At 61.7% G+C, this 12,064-nt stretch overlaps 2 protein-coding genes across 3 annotated transcripts; one reads left to right on the forward strand and one right to left on the reverse strand.

Moving 5' to 3' along the window:
• The first annotated feature begins 553 nt into the window (after window positions 1-553).
• Window positions 554-3,698, forward strand: ZFTA (zinc finger translocation associated). The gene is made up of 4 exons (XM_034071684.1): window positions 554-606; window positions 1,387-1,734; window positions 2,588-2,836; window positions 3,469-3,698. Exons 1-4 carry the CDS (start codon window positions 555-557, stop codon window positions 3,621-3,623), a joined length of 804 nt encoding a protein of 267 aa, XP_033927575.1. The 5' UTR covers window position 554; the 3' UTR covers window positions 3,624-3,698.
• Window positions 3,699-3,822: 124 nt separating this feature from the next.
• On the reverse strand, window positions 3,823-11,428 carry RTN3 (reticulon 3). 2 transcript variants are annotated; one of them, XM_034071683.1, is made up of 7 exons: window positions 11,258-11,428; window positions 6,255-6,462; window positions 5,130-5,268; window positions 4,820-4,889; window positions 4,637-4,683; window positions 4,422-4,480; window positions 3,823-4,319 (listed from the first exon to the last, which is right to left on the reverse strand). In XM_034071683.1, exons 1-7 carry the CDS (start codon window positions 11,364-11,366, stop codon window positions 4,274-4,276), a joined length of 678 nt encoding a protein of 225 aa, XP_033927574.1. In that variant the 5' UTR covers window positions 11,367-11,428; the 3' UTR covers window positions 3,823-4,273. The 2 variants fall into 2 exon arrangements, with proteins under 2 accessions (XP_033927574.1, XP_033927573.1); XM_034071682.1 differs by lacking the exon at window positions 11,258-11,428 and adding an exon at window positions 7,148-9,041.
• Window positions 11,429-12,064: the final 636 nt, after the last annotated feature.

Raw genomic sequence — 12,064 nt, forward strand, 5'->3', positions numbered from 1 at the left:
TGCCGCCCGGCCCCGAGTGCATCCGGAAAGAGCCGAACACCCATCGGGGCTGGCCGCTCGCTGACGGAAACACCCGAGCGGAGCCGACTCCCCCCTCCCCGTTGTTATTGGAGACCCCGGTGGGGAATGGGGGGTCCGCGGAGGGGGGGTCGGGAATTCCGCTGCTTTTCCATGTTCTTTGGTTCCCAAGGACCCAGGGAGATGCTGCGGGAAAGGGGGGGGGGGGGATGGAGGGGGGCTGCAGGGGGGGGGGCATCCAGGGGCTCCCCCACCCTTCCCCCTTCTACCCCCCCATAACCTTCCTATAGCGGCCACGCTATTTGGGGAGGGGGTGAGCTGAGCCCGGACCCCAACTCATCGCTGCCCCCCCCTGCCCGCAGCCCCCCGGGGCGTGGCAGGTTTAATGGGGGGGGGGAGGCGGGGGGGATGGGAAAGGCGTGCGGCCCCTTTAAATTTACCCAGGAGCCCTTAAAGGAGCCCCAGGGGCCCCACGGCGGCGTCCCCACCCCGGTTGGCCCCTGCCCGCTGCCGCCGCTGCCGCCCCGGGCCCCGCCATGGACCCCCCGAGCCCCCACTCCGGCCCCGGCCCGGGCCCAGACCCCCCAGGTGAGATGGGGTGGGGGAGAGTGGGGGTGCGGACCCTTTAAGGAGACCCCTTATTGCACAATGGGAGCGATGCTGGCCCTTTAAGACATGCCCCGGCTCTGGCGGTGCCTCCATCCCTTTGACAGCCCCTGTCACTGTCTAAGATGCCCCTGCCCCTTTAAGATGCCTCTGTTACTTTAGGATACCCCTTTCACTTTAAGGTGCTACTGTCCCTTTAAATACCCCCATCCAATTGGAGATACCCCTGCCCCTTTAAGATGCCTCTGTCGTTTTAAGATGATCCTTTCCCTTTAAGATGCCCCCATCCAATCTGGGATACCCCTGTCCCTTTAAGATGCTCCAGTCCCTTTGAGGTGATGCTGTCCCTTTAAGACATCCTCGCCTTTAACCATCCCCATCCTCTCTGCCCTGCCCCTTTAAGGGCCCCGCCCTTGACAAGCCCCACCCCTTTTAAATCCCCCTTGACAAGCCCCGCCCCTTCACGTGCACTGCCCCTTTAAGAGCCCCTTTCCCCTTTAAGACCCCTCCATCCATCCCCAGAGACCCCCCAAGTCCCACCCCCCCCCCAAGGGTTTGCTGCCCCTGAGGACCCCAAGACCTCCCCCATAAGCACCCCCCTAAAAGACCCCCAGGGACTCTCAGACCCTTCCTCCTCCCTGGGGAACCCCCTTCCATGACACCCACGAGGCCATGGACCCCCCCCCAAATCCCCACCCCATCCATTAAGCCCCTTCCATCCCCATAGACACCATCAAACCCCTCTATTCCCCCCCCATACAGCACCGTGCCCACGGGGAGGCCGCCGGAGCTCGGATCACTGCGACGCCAGAGCCTCGCGCCCCGGCCGGAGCCGGATCCCAGGCCGGGATCACCGCCGGTACTACCACGACCGGTGGCGAGCCGAGTACCTGATGGAGTTCAATGCGGCGCGGCACGGGATGCTCTGCCTGGTGTGCGGCAGTGCCCTGGCCACCCTCAAGCTCAGCACCATCAAACGCCACATCCGCCAGAAGCATCCCTATTCCGGAGCATGGGGACCCCGCGAGAAGCAGCTGGTGCTCCGCTCCTGGGAGGCACATTTGGGGGTTCACCCCCATCCTGAGGGACACCCCCGAGGCACTGGGACAGGTACTGGGGTGCTGTGGGAGGAGCCCAAGATGTGGGGAGCGCTGATGGGGGTCCCTGGAGCTGGGGCCTTTTAAATGGGGTCACATCTGCTTTAAAAGTGGGGACCTCTAAGGGGGGTCATGTCCCCTCTAAATGGGGGGGACCCTAAAGTGGAACCACGGCTCCTTTAAATGGGGGGACACTAAAGTGGAACCACATCCCTTTAAATGGGGGGACCCTAAAGTGGAACCACGGCTCCTTTAAATGGGGGGACCCTAAAGTGGAACCACATCCCTTTAAATGGGGGGACCCTAAAGTGAAACCACATCTCCTTTAAATGGGGGGAACCCTAAAGTGGAACATCCCTTTTAAATGGGGGGACCCTAAAGTGAAACCACACCCCCTTTAAATGGGGGACCCTAAAGTGGAACCACATCCCCTTTAAATGGGGGGACCCTAAAATGGAGCCACGACCCCTTTAAATGTGGCCACACCCCCTAAAGCTGCTCCGTGCCCTTTTAGTAGAGGCCACGCCTCCTCCGATTGGACACGCCCCCATAGGCGAGGCCACACCCCCTTCCATCTGAGCCACGCCCCTTTAATGCGGCCCCCATTGCCATTTAAAGGTGGGCCCCACCTCTTTTTACCCAGACCACGCCCCTTCTTGGCCCCTTTAAGCTCCGCCCCCTGTATATATGACCACACCCACCCCAGTTTAGCCCCGCCCCCGACCAGGGTGAACTCGCTCCAAGGGATGCGCTGGGTCCTAAACCCCCCCCCACGGAGCCCCCATGACCTCACGGTCCCCGGGGGGTCCCCAAAGCTATACCCGTGTACCCCAATGTGCCCCCAGCACCAACCCCTATCCCCGCAGCCCCCCGCTCCCGTCCCAGCGCTTCCAAAGCCCCCCCCGGCGGTGCCCGGCTGCCCCCCATGGGCACCGGGGGGGACTCGCTCCGGGGGTGGCTCCGGGCTGAGCTGCTGCTGGACCTGGAACCGGGGGGCAGGCGCCTGCGGTGCCTCCTGTGCGCCCGGGCCCTGCCCTCGCTGCACCTCGGGGACATCCGGAGCCACGTCCTGGCTGCGCACCCAGGAGCCCTGCGGCAGCGCCGAGCACCAGCGGGTCAGAGCATGGGGGGAGCAATGGGGACACTGGGGCTGTTGGGGGGTATGGGGACACTGGGGATACTGGGGCTGTTGGGGGGTATGGGGGCACTGGGGATACTGGGGCTGTTGGGGGGTATGGGGGCACTGGGGATACTGGGGCTGTTGGGGGGTATGGGGGCACTGGGGATAGATGGGGACATTAGGGGCCATGGGGGCATCAGGGGTAATGGGGAATACAGGTGACCATGGGGGCACTGGGGGTGTTGGGGACATGAGGTGCAATGGGGGCTGTGGGGATATGGGGGCACCAGGGGCCATGGGGACATCAGGGGTAATGGGGAATACAGGTGACCATGGGGGCACTGGGGGTGTTGGGGACATGAGGTTCAGTGGGGATACGGGGGCACCAAGAGCACCTGGGGACACCAGGGATAAATAGGGACAACAGGAACACTGTGGGCCATTAGGATACCAGGGACACTAGGGGCAATGGGGATACAGGTGACTGTGGGGACACTGGGGGTGTTGGGGACATGAGGGGCAGTGGGAGCTGTGGGGATATGGGGACAATGGGAAACACTTGGGAGCCATGGGGACACCAGAAGCAATGGGGTCACTGGTGGTAAATGGGGTGTGGGGGGGACACAGGCGCTGTCCCCGCAGCCCTGCAGCCCCCCAGCCCTAAGCAGGAGGAAGGAGCCACTGCCGAGGAAGAGGAAGGGGATGTGGGGGGGGGCTGTGGCCACCGAGGGCCCCCCCTCTTGTCCCTGCATCCCGGGGCCACCCCTGCCTGTGCCAACTGAGACCCCAGGGCAGGGACACTGAGACCCCCCCAAAGGTGGCACCTATGGGGTGTGTGTCTGCCCCCAGTGTCACTGCCCCCCTCCCTCCCCCCCATCACCGTATTTATGTGTATGTGTTCCTTTTGTACATGCATCCCATAATAAACCCTTCCCCACACAGTATGACCTATGGGTGGGGGGAGCATTTGGGACCACACAGTGACAAGGGGGGGGCACAACCACCCGTTGTGGTGCTTTATTGATGCCACGTCCCCACAGGCGGCTCTGGGGGAGGGTCCCAATTCCCCTCCCCCTTTCCCCCCCATAGATTTGGGGGTTTGGGGTGGGTGCAGTGCGGTTTGGGGGTGGGGGGAGGGGCTTTGCTCCCCTCCCTCCCCCATTTACAGCAGTTACAGACATTTCACCTTAATTAACATTACAAAAATAAAGGGGGGGTTACGTTGAGGGGGGGCCCAGTGAGGGGTTTGGAGTGGGGCTCCCCTCAAATAGCCCCATAGAGAGGCCCAAGTCCAAGGTTTGGGGGTGCTGGGGTGGAGGGACAGACGGACGCCACTGTGAGAGATGGAGGGGTTGGACGAGCTTGGGGGGGCAATGAGCTGGGGGGGGGGGCACCATATGAGGGTACCCCAATATCTTCCCCCCTGGGGGGGTTATTCCGGCTTTTTCTTGGCCAAGCCTGGGACTTTCGCCTGGATCCTATGGGAAAGGGGAAAGGAGAGAGGTGAGGTTGGGAGATGGGGGGGGCCATGGGGATACAGGGCAGGGGGCACAGTTTGGGGGGGCCCCATCAGCACATACTTGGCCATGAGGTCCTTGCTGTGGCTGCGGGCGATGGCCACGTACTGATCTATCTGCACCTTTGGGGAGGAAGAGGAGGGAGTTTAAGGGGGGAACCCCCAGTTCTGTTGTACCCACCCTTATTTTGAGGTCCCCATTCATTTTGGGGGTGCCCCCTTTCTTTTGGGGCTGTTCCAGGTGTATTTTGGGGGTCCCTTGGTCACTTTGGGGCTCACCTTGTACTTCTCATAGAGGGGTGGGAGGCTGAAGGCCAAAATCTCAGCTGCGAGAGGAAAAGGGGGTTCAGTATCACCAAGGGGGGGGCAACCCCCCATAACGTTATTATTCCCCCCCCCCCAAACATTACACACATGGGGGGTCTTTTTGAGGGTGAAGTGGGGGGAGAGCCTGGTTCTTACCGAGGATGAGGAGGGTGATGCCATTGAAGACAGCTCCAACGTAGGTCAACATCCACATGCACACAGCCAGCTGGGGGGGGAAGGAGGGATTTGGGGGTTCCAGTGGGGGTAAAGGAGGGATTTGGGGGTTCCAGTGGGGGTAAAGGAGGGATTTAGGGGTTCCAGTTGGGGTAAACGAGGGATTTGGGGGTTCCAGTGGGGTTAAAGGAGGGATTTGGGGGTCCTGGGGGGGGGGGGGTGGGGGGTAAAGGAGGGATTTGGGGGGGTCCTGGCAGGGGTTAAGGATGGATTTTGGGGTCCCAGCTGGTACCTTGAGGGAATCCACCAGGTCCTCCACCAGGAACAGGCGCAGCAACAGCCGCAGGGCTCGGTTCAGGGGGGGGGTGACGGCAGCGACCACAGCTCGGAATGACTCTGGGGAGATGGTGATGTCCTTCTCCAGGTATGTGCTGCCAGGGATGGGGGGGGGGAGTTAGGGGAGGGGGGGACCCCAACAGCATCCCCTACACCCAAACCCCCCTTTTCACCCCAAAATCACCCTTTAACCTCCCCTTGATTCCCCTTTGCACCCCAAAACCCCCTTCCACACCCTAATCCCCCCTTGTCAGCCCAAACCCACCCATTAACCCCCATGAATCCTCCTACACCCCAACCCCCCCCCCCACTCCATTAGAGCCCCCTTTGTACCCCAAACACCCCCTTTGCACCCCAACAGTGGAAGGTCTTGGGGACCAGCTCTGAGACTGGGGGGCCACCCCAAACCCCCCTTTGAACCCCCTCCCACACCCCAAACCCCCCTTTGAACCCCCTCCCACACCCCAATATCCCCCTTTGAACCCTTTCCACACCCCAAACCCCCCTTTGAACCCCCTCCCTTACCCCAATATCCCCCTTTGAACCCTCTCCCACACCCCAATATCCCCCTTTGAACCCTTTCCACACCCCAAACCCCCCTTTGGACCCCCTCCCTTACCCCAAACCCCCCTTTGGACCCCCTCCCTTACCCCAATATCCCCCTTTGAACCCCCTCCCACACCCCAATATCCCCCTTTGAACCCCCTCCCTCACCCCAATATCCCCCTTTGAACCCCCTCCCTCACCCCAATATCCCCCTTTGAACCCCCTCCCTCACCCCAAACCCCCCTTTGAACCCTTTCCGTACCCCAAACCCCCCTTTGAACCCCCTCCCTCACCCCAATATCCCCCTTTGAACCCTTTCCACACCCCAAACCCCCCTTTGAACCCCCTCCCTTACCCCAATATCCCCCTTTGCACCCCAACTTCCAACCTTTGAACCCCCTTTCACATACCCCAAACCCTTCACCCCCCCCATAAGAAGCACCCAACACCTTATGGGTATCTCAACGGTAAATGGGGGGGGGGGGGGTCCCCATCACCCCCCCCCCCCCCCCCCCCAACCGGAAGCGCCTCTCACCGGAAGGGGTGCCCCTCGTCGGCGCGGTGCAGCGCCTGCAGCAGGCCGCGCGCGGCGCGCGCGCTCACGGTGACGCAGAGCAGCGCGAGGGCCACGTGCGCGCACACGCTGACGGCGCTGAGCGCGGCCAGGGACAGCAGCGGCGCGAGGCTGGCGCCGAGCACGAGCGCGGAGCGCCGCGGGTCACGCCACAGCAACAGCTCCCGTGCTGCGGGGGGGGGAAACGGGAATGGCGGAGGGGGAACAGCCACCCCCCCCCCCTCCCCAGCGCTGAGCCGAGCACTGACCCTGATCCCTCCCCCTTTTGGACCTCATTAACATAGGCACTAATTAAGTGCGCCCCTACCCAGTATAGGCATTAATACCCCCCAAGCCCCCATTACAGGCCTTAATTAACCCCCCATTACAGGCATTAATCCCCCCCATTACAGGCATTAATTAACACCCCCCCATTACAGGCATTAATTAACACCCCCCCATTACAGGCATTAATTAACCCCCCCCATTACAGGCCTTAAGTAACCCCCCCCATTACAGGCCTTAAATAACCCCCTTCATTACAGGCACTAATTACCCCCCCATTACAGGCATTAATCCCCCCATTACAGGCATTAATCCCCCCATTACAGGCATTAACACCCTCCCCATTACAGGCATTAAATACCCCCCCCATCACAAGCACTAATTAACACCCCCCAATCTAGCGGCGGGTTGGACCCCAAAACCCCCTTTTTCACCCCAAACCATGAGGCAGACACAGGCGCCCCCCCCCACCCCTTTAACAGGCAGCACTATGGGGCTGGAGCCTCCCTTCCCCCTCCCTGGTTTGGGGGTGACTCGGCGCTGATTTGGGTCTAAAAAGCTCGATTTAGGGGCAGGAGGCTGGGCTTTACCTGCCAGGCTGGGCTGGAGGAGCAGGGGATGCCCCGCAGGAGGGGGGGGCTCGGCCACATTCCCAATGGGATCGGGGGGCTCCCGAGGATGCTCCCCCAGCTCCTGCAGCGCCCGCAGGGTGAGACGCTCCTCGTCCCAGTCCCGGCCCACGGGAATGGGGTTGGGAATGGGGTCAGCTCCGGACGGGACTGGGATTGGTGCTTCCTCCATCGGCGCCTCCTCGATGACGGTGTCGTCGGAGTCGCCCGAGCTGTCGGCTTCGGTGGGGCCGGGATTCCCAGCGCTATTCCCATTGCCACCATTCCTCTCCACTAAATCCCAGCTCAGCAGCTCACTGGTGAAGCTGTGCATCTCCCGCACGCACTTGGACACCTCTTCCAAGGCCGCCGCTGTACCGGAGGCTTGTCGGGATAATCCCGTGGGAAGCTTGGCTGGCAGGCCGGGAATGCCGTTCCCCGTGCGGGCTTTCACCGGGAAGTCGCAGACTCGATCCTCCGGGATCTGGCTCAGCACTTCCCGTTCCGCCATCGGGATGCTCCCGGGGCCGTATTCCCGGTCGAAGGCAGCGCGATCCGGGACCACCTCAAAGGGAGATTCCGGGGAATCCAGTTCCTTCGGAGCAGGAATCCCGTTGGATGAGGGGGGGGAGGTTGGGACAAAGGCTCCTCCTCGCCCCCCCGCAGCCGCTGGGGCCGGAGAGAGGGGGCGAAACGTCAGACGGAGGGTGGGAATTCCGGGAATGGGGGTCCCGCATGCACCCCATGGGGTGTTCCCCCCCGTCCATCGGCGCAGCCATGCGGGGGGGGGGGGCAGAGGGTCCTGCGGCGACACAAACAGGGGCCCTCCCCACCCCAAAACCGGCCTTGAAGACGGGGAGAGGCTCGATTTGGGGCTAAAACCACCCAAATTGGGGATGCAGGGATGGGGGGGACCCCACTATGGGCGCAGCCACTGCTATTGGGGCAGGATGGGGGGGCTTGGGTGCTCCGGGGTTGGTTTTAGGGTCTCCAAGGCAGATTTTGGGGTCCTCCAAGGTTGGGTTTGGTGTCTCCATGATGGGCAGGAGGGGATTTGGGTCCTCCAGGGTTTGAAGGAAGGTTTTGGGTTGATCCAAGGCGGGTTCTGGGGTGCTCAAAGGCAGGGAGAAGGATTTGGGGTCCTCTAAGGCTGGTTTTGGGGTCTTGAAGGTGGGGTTTGGGTTGATCCAAGGTTGGTTCTGGGGTCCCCAAGGTGGGGCTTGGGCTCCTTCAAGATGGAGAGGAGGGATTTGGGGTCCTCCAAGGTTGGTTTTGGGGTCCTCCAGGGTCGGAAGGAGGGTTTTGGATTGATCCAAGGTTGGTTTTGGGGTCCTCCAAGGTGGGGAGGAGGGTCTGGGGTGTTCCAGGGTGGGTTTTCAGCTCCTCCAAGATGGGTTTTGGGGTCTCCAAGGTGGGTTTTAGGGTGCTCCAAGGCTGGAAGGAGGGGTTTGGGTTGATCCGAGGTTGGTTTGGGGCTCCAAGGTTAGGAGAAGGGATCTGGTGCACTCCAAGGTGGGCTTTGGGGTGCTCTAGAGATGGTTTTGGGGTCCTCCAAGGTTGGGAGGTTGGTTCTGGGGTGCTCCAGGGCTGGTTCTGGGGTGCTCCAGGGTTTGAAGGAGGGTTTTAGGTTGATCCAAGGATGGTTTTGGGGTCCTCCAAGGTGGGGAGGAGGGACTGGGGTCTCCAGGATAGGTTTTGGGTTGATCCAGGGCTGGTTTTGGAGTCTCCAAAGCAGGTTTTGGGTTGATCCAAGGCAGGTTTTGGGGTGTCCATTCCCACGCCCCCCAGTCCCATGCACAGGGTGGGAGTGGGTCACGGCGCAGGCGCCTCCAATGGGGTTTGAGGCCAAACCATGGCGAAATGGTCAAATCCTCCTGGGGGGGGGACACCCTGGGGTGGGAGGGGGGGGGTTGCAAAGCACCAGCAGCAGCCAAGGGGTAAGAGGGGGGGAAGCTGTGGGGCAGGTGAGGAATGTGGGGCAGCCACCCCAAGAAGCAGAAGACAGAGAGTTAAGCAGCAGGCAAAGAAGAGAAATGTCCCTTTTGGGGGGTAGCTTCCCCCCCCCCAGACCCACTTTGGGGGGGGTCTCAGGACACTTCCCCACCTCCCCAAAATGAGCCCCAAGCAAAGCCCCCTCAAACAGGGGCAGATTTTAGCCCCCCCCCCCCCCCCGCACCCCCAAGCTGTGTCATTGGGGCCCCCAAACCAGCACTGGGGACCCCAAACCAGCTCTGACCCCCCCCCACAGTCGGGGGGGGTGTTGGTTTTAAGGTTCAGGCTTTGCCCCCCCCTCCCCCCCGACATTTCCCATCTTGGGGTGCAGGAGGGGTCCGGGGGGGGGCACTTGCCTGGTGCAGCTGCAAAGAGAGAAACAGGCTGAGAGGAGGAGGAGGAGGAGGAGGAAGCAGAGGGGGGATCTGCAAGAGAACACAGAGTTGAGAGCCCTGGGGGGGGCCCCCCCAAACCGCCAGAACCCTCCCAACCCCCTCCCCCACCTAAGGCTTCATTGCGGCGCAGCTCCACCTCCATGTCTCTCCTGTCTCTATAAGGTACCGATGGGGTTTTGGGGTGAAACCCCCCCAAATGGGTCCAACGTTGCCTCTTCACCCCCAAAATGGGCAGACTGGGGGGGATGGGGGCTTGAGAAGCCCTAAACCCCCTGCTTGGAGTCTCAGTTCCCTTTTCCATCGGGTTTATCCCAGTTAAGGCGGTGCCGGTGCTTTCATGTTTGTCCCCATGCAATGGGAGGGTCCTAGGGGAGGGTTTTGGGGGGGGGGAATTCAGTTTTCCCCCCTTTTTGAAGTGCCATTGTCGCTTCCATCAATGGAGCCCCATCTCTGACCAAACCTGGGGGGGGTTCCCCCTGTTTGCAGCAGGGATCTGGAGCACAAACAGCATCGGGGCACCCCAAAACCCCCACCTGCCCCCTGCTCTCGGCGCTGACCCCCCCCCCCCCAGGCGATATTTGGGGTGAACCCCCCAAGTTTGGGGTATCCGGGGGGAAAACGGGGGGGAGGGGTAATGACAGGAACTGGGGTACAACGGCGGCAATTGGGGACCCGGGAGGGGGGCTCAATGGGGGGCAGAGGGACCCCCGAAACCCCCCCCATGGGGCAGACGGACGGAGCAGCCCAAGAGCACCCCAAAACCTGCAGCAATAGCCCCACTTCACCCCAATCCTGAGGGATGAGGGGTGGGAGATGCCGATGTCCCCCATGGCTGCCCCCATATGGGACTCTGCACCCTATAGCTACCCCCAAAAGACCTCTTGCCCTCTACATCTACCCCCAAAAGGGCTCTTCCCCCTATACCTGCCCTCCCAAAGCTCCATCTCCCCACATCTGCACCCCTAAAGACCATTTCATCTCATATCTGATCCCACAGAGGCCTCTTTCCCCTGTATTTGTCCCCCAAAGGCCTCTTCTCCCCACATCTGCACCCCTGTAACTCCCTGTCTGGTATATCTACCCCTTCAAAGGCCTCTTTCGCTTATATCTACTACTGTATAGGCCTCATTCTCTCATATCTGCTCTCTCATAGGCCTCCTTCCCCTATATCTGGCCCTCCAGAGGCCTCTCCTCCCCATATCTGCCCCCTCAAGGCTATTCCCCTCATATCTGCCCCCATATAGACCTTTTCCCCTTATATCTACCCCCCAAACGCCTGATTCCCCCATATCTGGCCCTCCAGAAACCTCTTTCCCCTATACCTGCCCTCATATAAACCTGATTCCCCTACACCTGCTCCTATATAGGCCTTTTTCACCTATACCTACCCCTATATAGACCTCTTTTCCTATACCTTTCCCCATGTAGACCTCTTTCACCTATGCCTACCCCTATATAGGACTCTTTCCCCTACAGCTACACCATATAGGCCTCTACTCCCCATATCAACCCCCATAACTCTCTCCCTACAGCACCTACCCCCATACACGCCTCTTGCCCCAGTATCCATCCCCCCATCGCCTCCTCCCCCTCACAGCTCCCCCATCCCCCTCCCCCGCCCCAACTACCTCACCCCCACCCCCCCATTTACCTCACGCCCATCCCTCCCTCAGGCCCCCCCCCCAAGGCCGCACTGAGCCCTTACCGGCGCAGGACATGGCTCCAGCGGTGCCGCAGCCGCCGGACCGGGGCTGGGGGTGGCTGGGCTCGGAGGACGAGGACACAAGCGGTGACTGCGGCCCGGGCTCGGCCATGGCGGAGCCTCAGCACCGGAGCTCCGTCCCGCACGGCGGCCACGCACCGACTGCCGGCGGCAGCGCGCATGCGCCCTGCCTCTCCTCCCCCCCCCCCCTCCCGTCCCCACCCTGAGCATGCGCACACCGCCTCCCGCCCGCCGCAGCCCCCGCGCTTCTGCGCATGCGGTCGGCAAGGCGTCGCCATGACAACCGCGCTGCCGGCGCGCGGTGCATGATGGGAGCTGTAGTCCTGAGCTATATATGATGTCTATAGGGGGCTGCGGGCTACGGGATGCCAAAAAGGGTATGAGAGGTCTCATAGGATACCCTATAGAGCCATAGGGTGTCTTCTAGAAGAGGGTAGGGTGATCTCATGGCTGAGGCCTACAGGTTTCTTTGCATCAGATGATGTCCTTTATGGATTAAATGGGGTGGAGGGGAGCTATAGCATAGCCAGTCCCTATAGTGGGGCTATATAGGGTCGGTCAAACCAGGCTCGCTATAGGTGACCCCCTAAAGCAGACTGGGGCCTATAGAAAAGAGGGCGCCCCCATGTGGCCCTATAGGGGACAGCGGGGGGGGGGGGCGCAGCCGCGGTCACAGAGCTCCGCCCACTCCTCCCTCTGGCCCCGCCCACTCCCTGGCCTTTAACCAATCAAGAGCCGGCGGCAGAGCCTCCGACCGACCGTGACGCAGCCGTGCGGTGGGCGGGGTCT

The sequence above is a fragment of the Melopsittacus undulatus genome, chromosome 22 (assembly GCF_012275295.1).
Source record: "Melopsittacus undulatus isolate bMelUnd1 chromosome 22, bMelUnd1.mat.Z, whole genome shotgun sequence".
NCBI lineage: Eukaryota > Metazoa > Chordata > Aves > Psittaciformes > Psittaculidae > Melopsittacus > Melopsittacus undulatus.

Bases quoted from the DNA above. Each gene is read 5' to 3' on its own strand.
- ZFTA (XM_034071684.1), top strand. From the start codon at position 555: ATGGACCCCCCGAGCCCCCACTCCGGCCCCGGCCCGGGCCCAGACCCC. The intron at 607-1,386 runs GTGAGATGGGGT...CCCCCCATACAG, and splicing joins CCCGGGCCCAGACCCCCCAG to CACCGTGCCCACGGGGAGGC. The intron at 1,735-2,587 runs GTACTGGGGTGC...CTATCCCCGCAG, and splicing joins CCCCCGAGGCACTGGGACAG to CCCCCCGCTCCCGTCCCAGC.
- RTN3 (XM_034071682.1), bottom strand. From the start codon at position 7,676: ATGGCGGAACGGGAAGTGCTGAGCCAGATCCCGGAGGATCGAGTCTGC. The intron at 4,684-4,819 runs GTAAGAACCAGG...TTCCTCTCGCAG, and splicing joins CATCACCCTCCTCATCCTCG to CTGAGATTTTGGCCTTCAGC. The intron at 4,481-4,636 runs GTGAGCCCCAAA...TCCTCCCCAAAG, and splicing joins CCCTCTATGAGAAGTACAAG to GTGCAGATAGATCAGTACGT.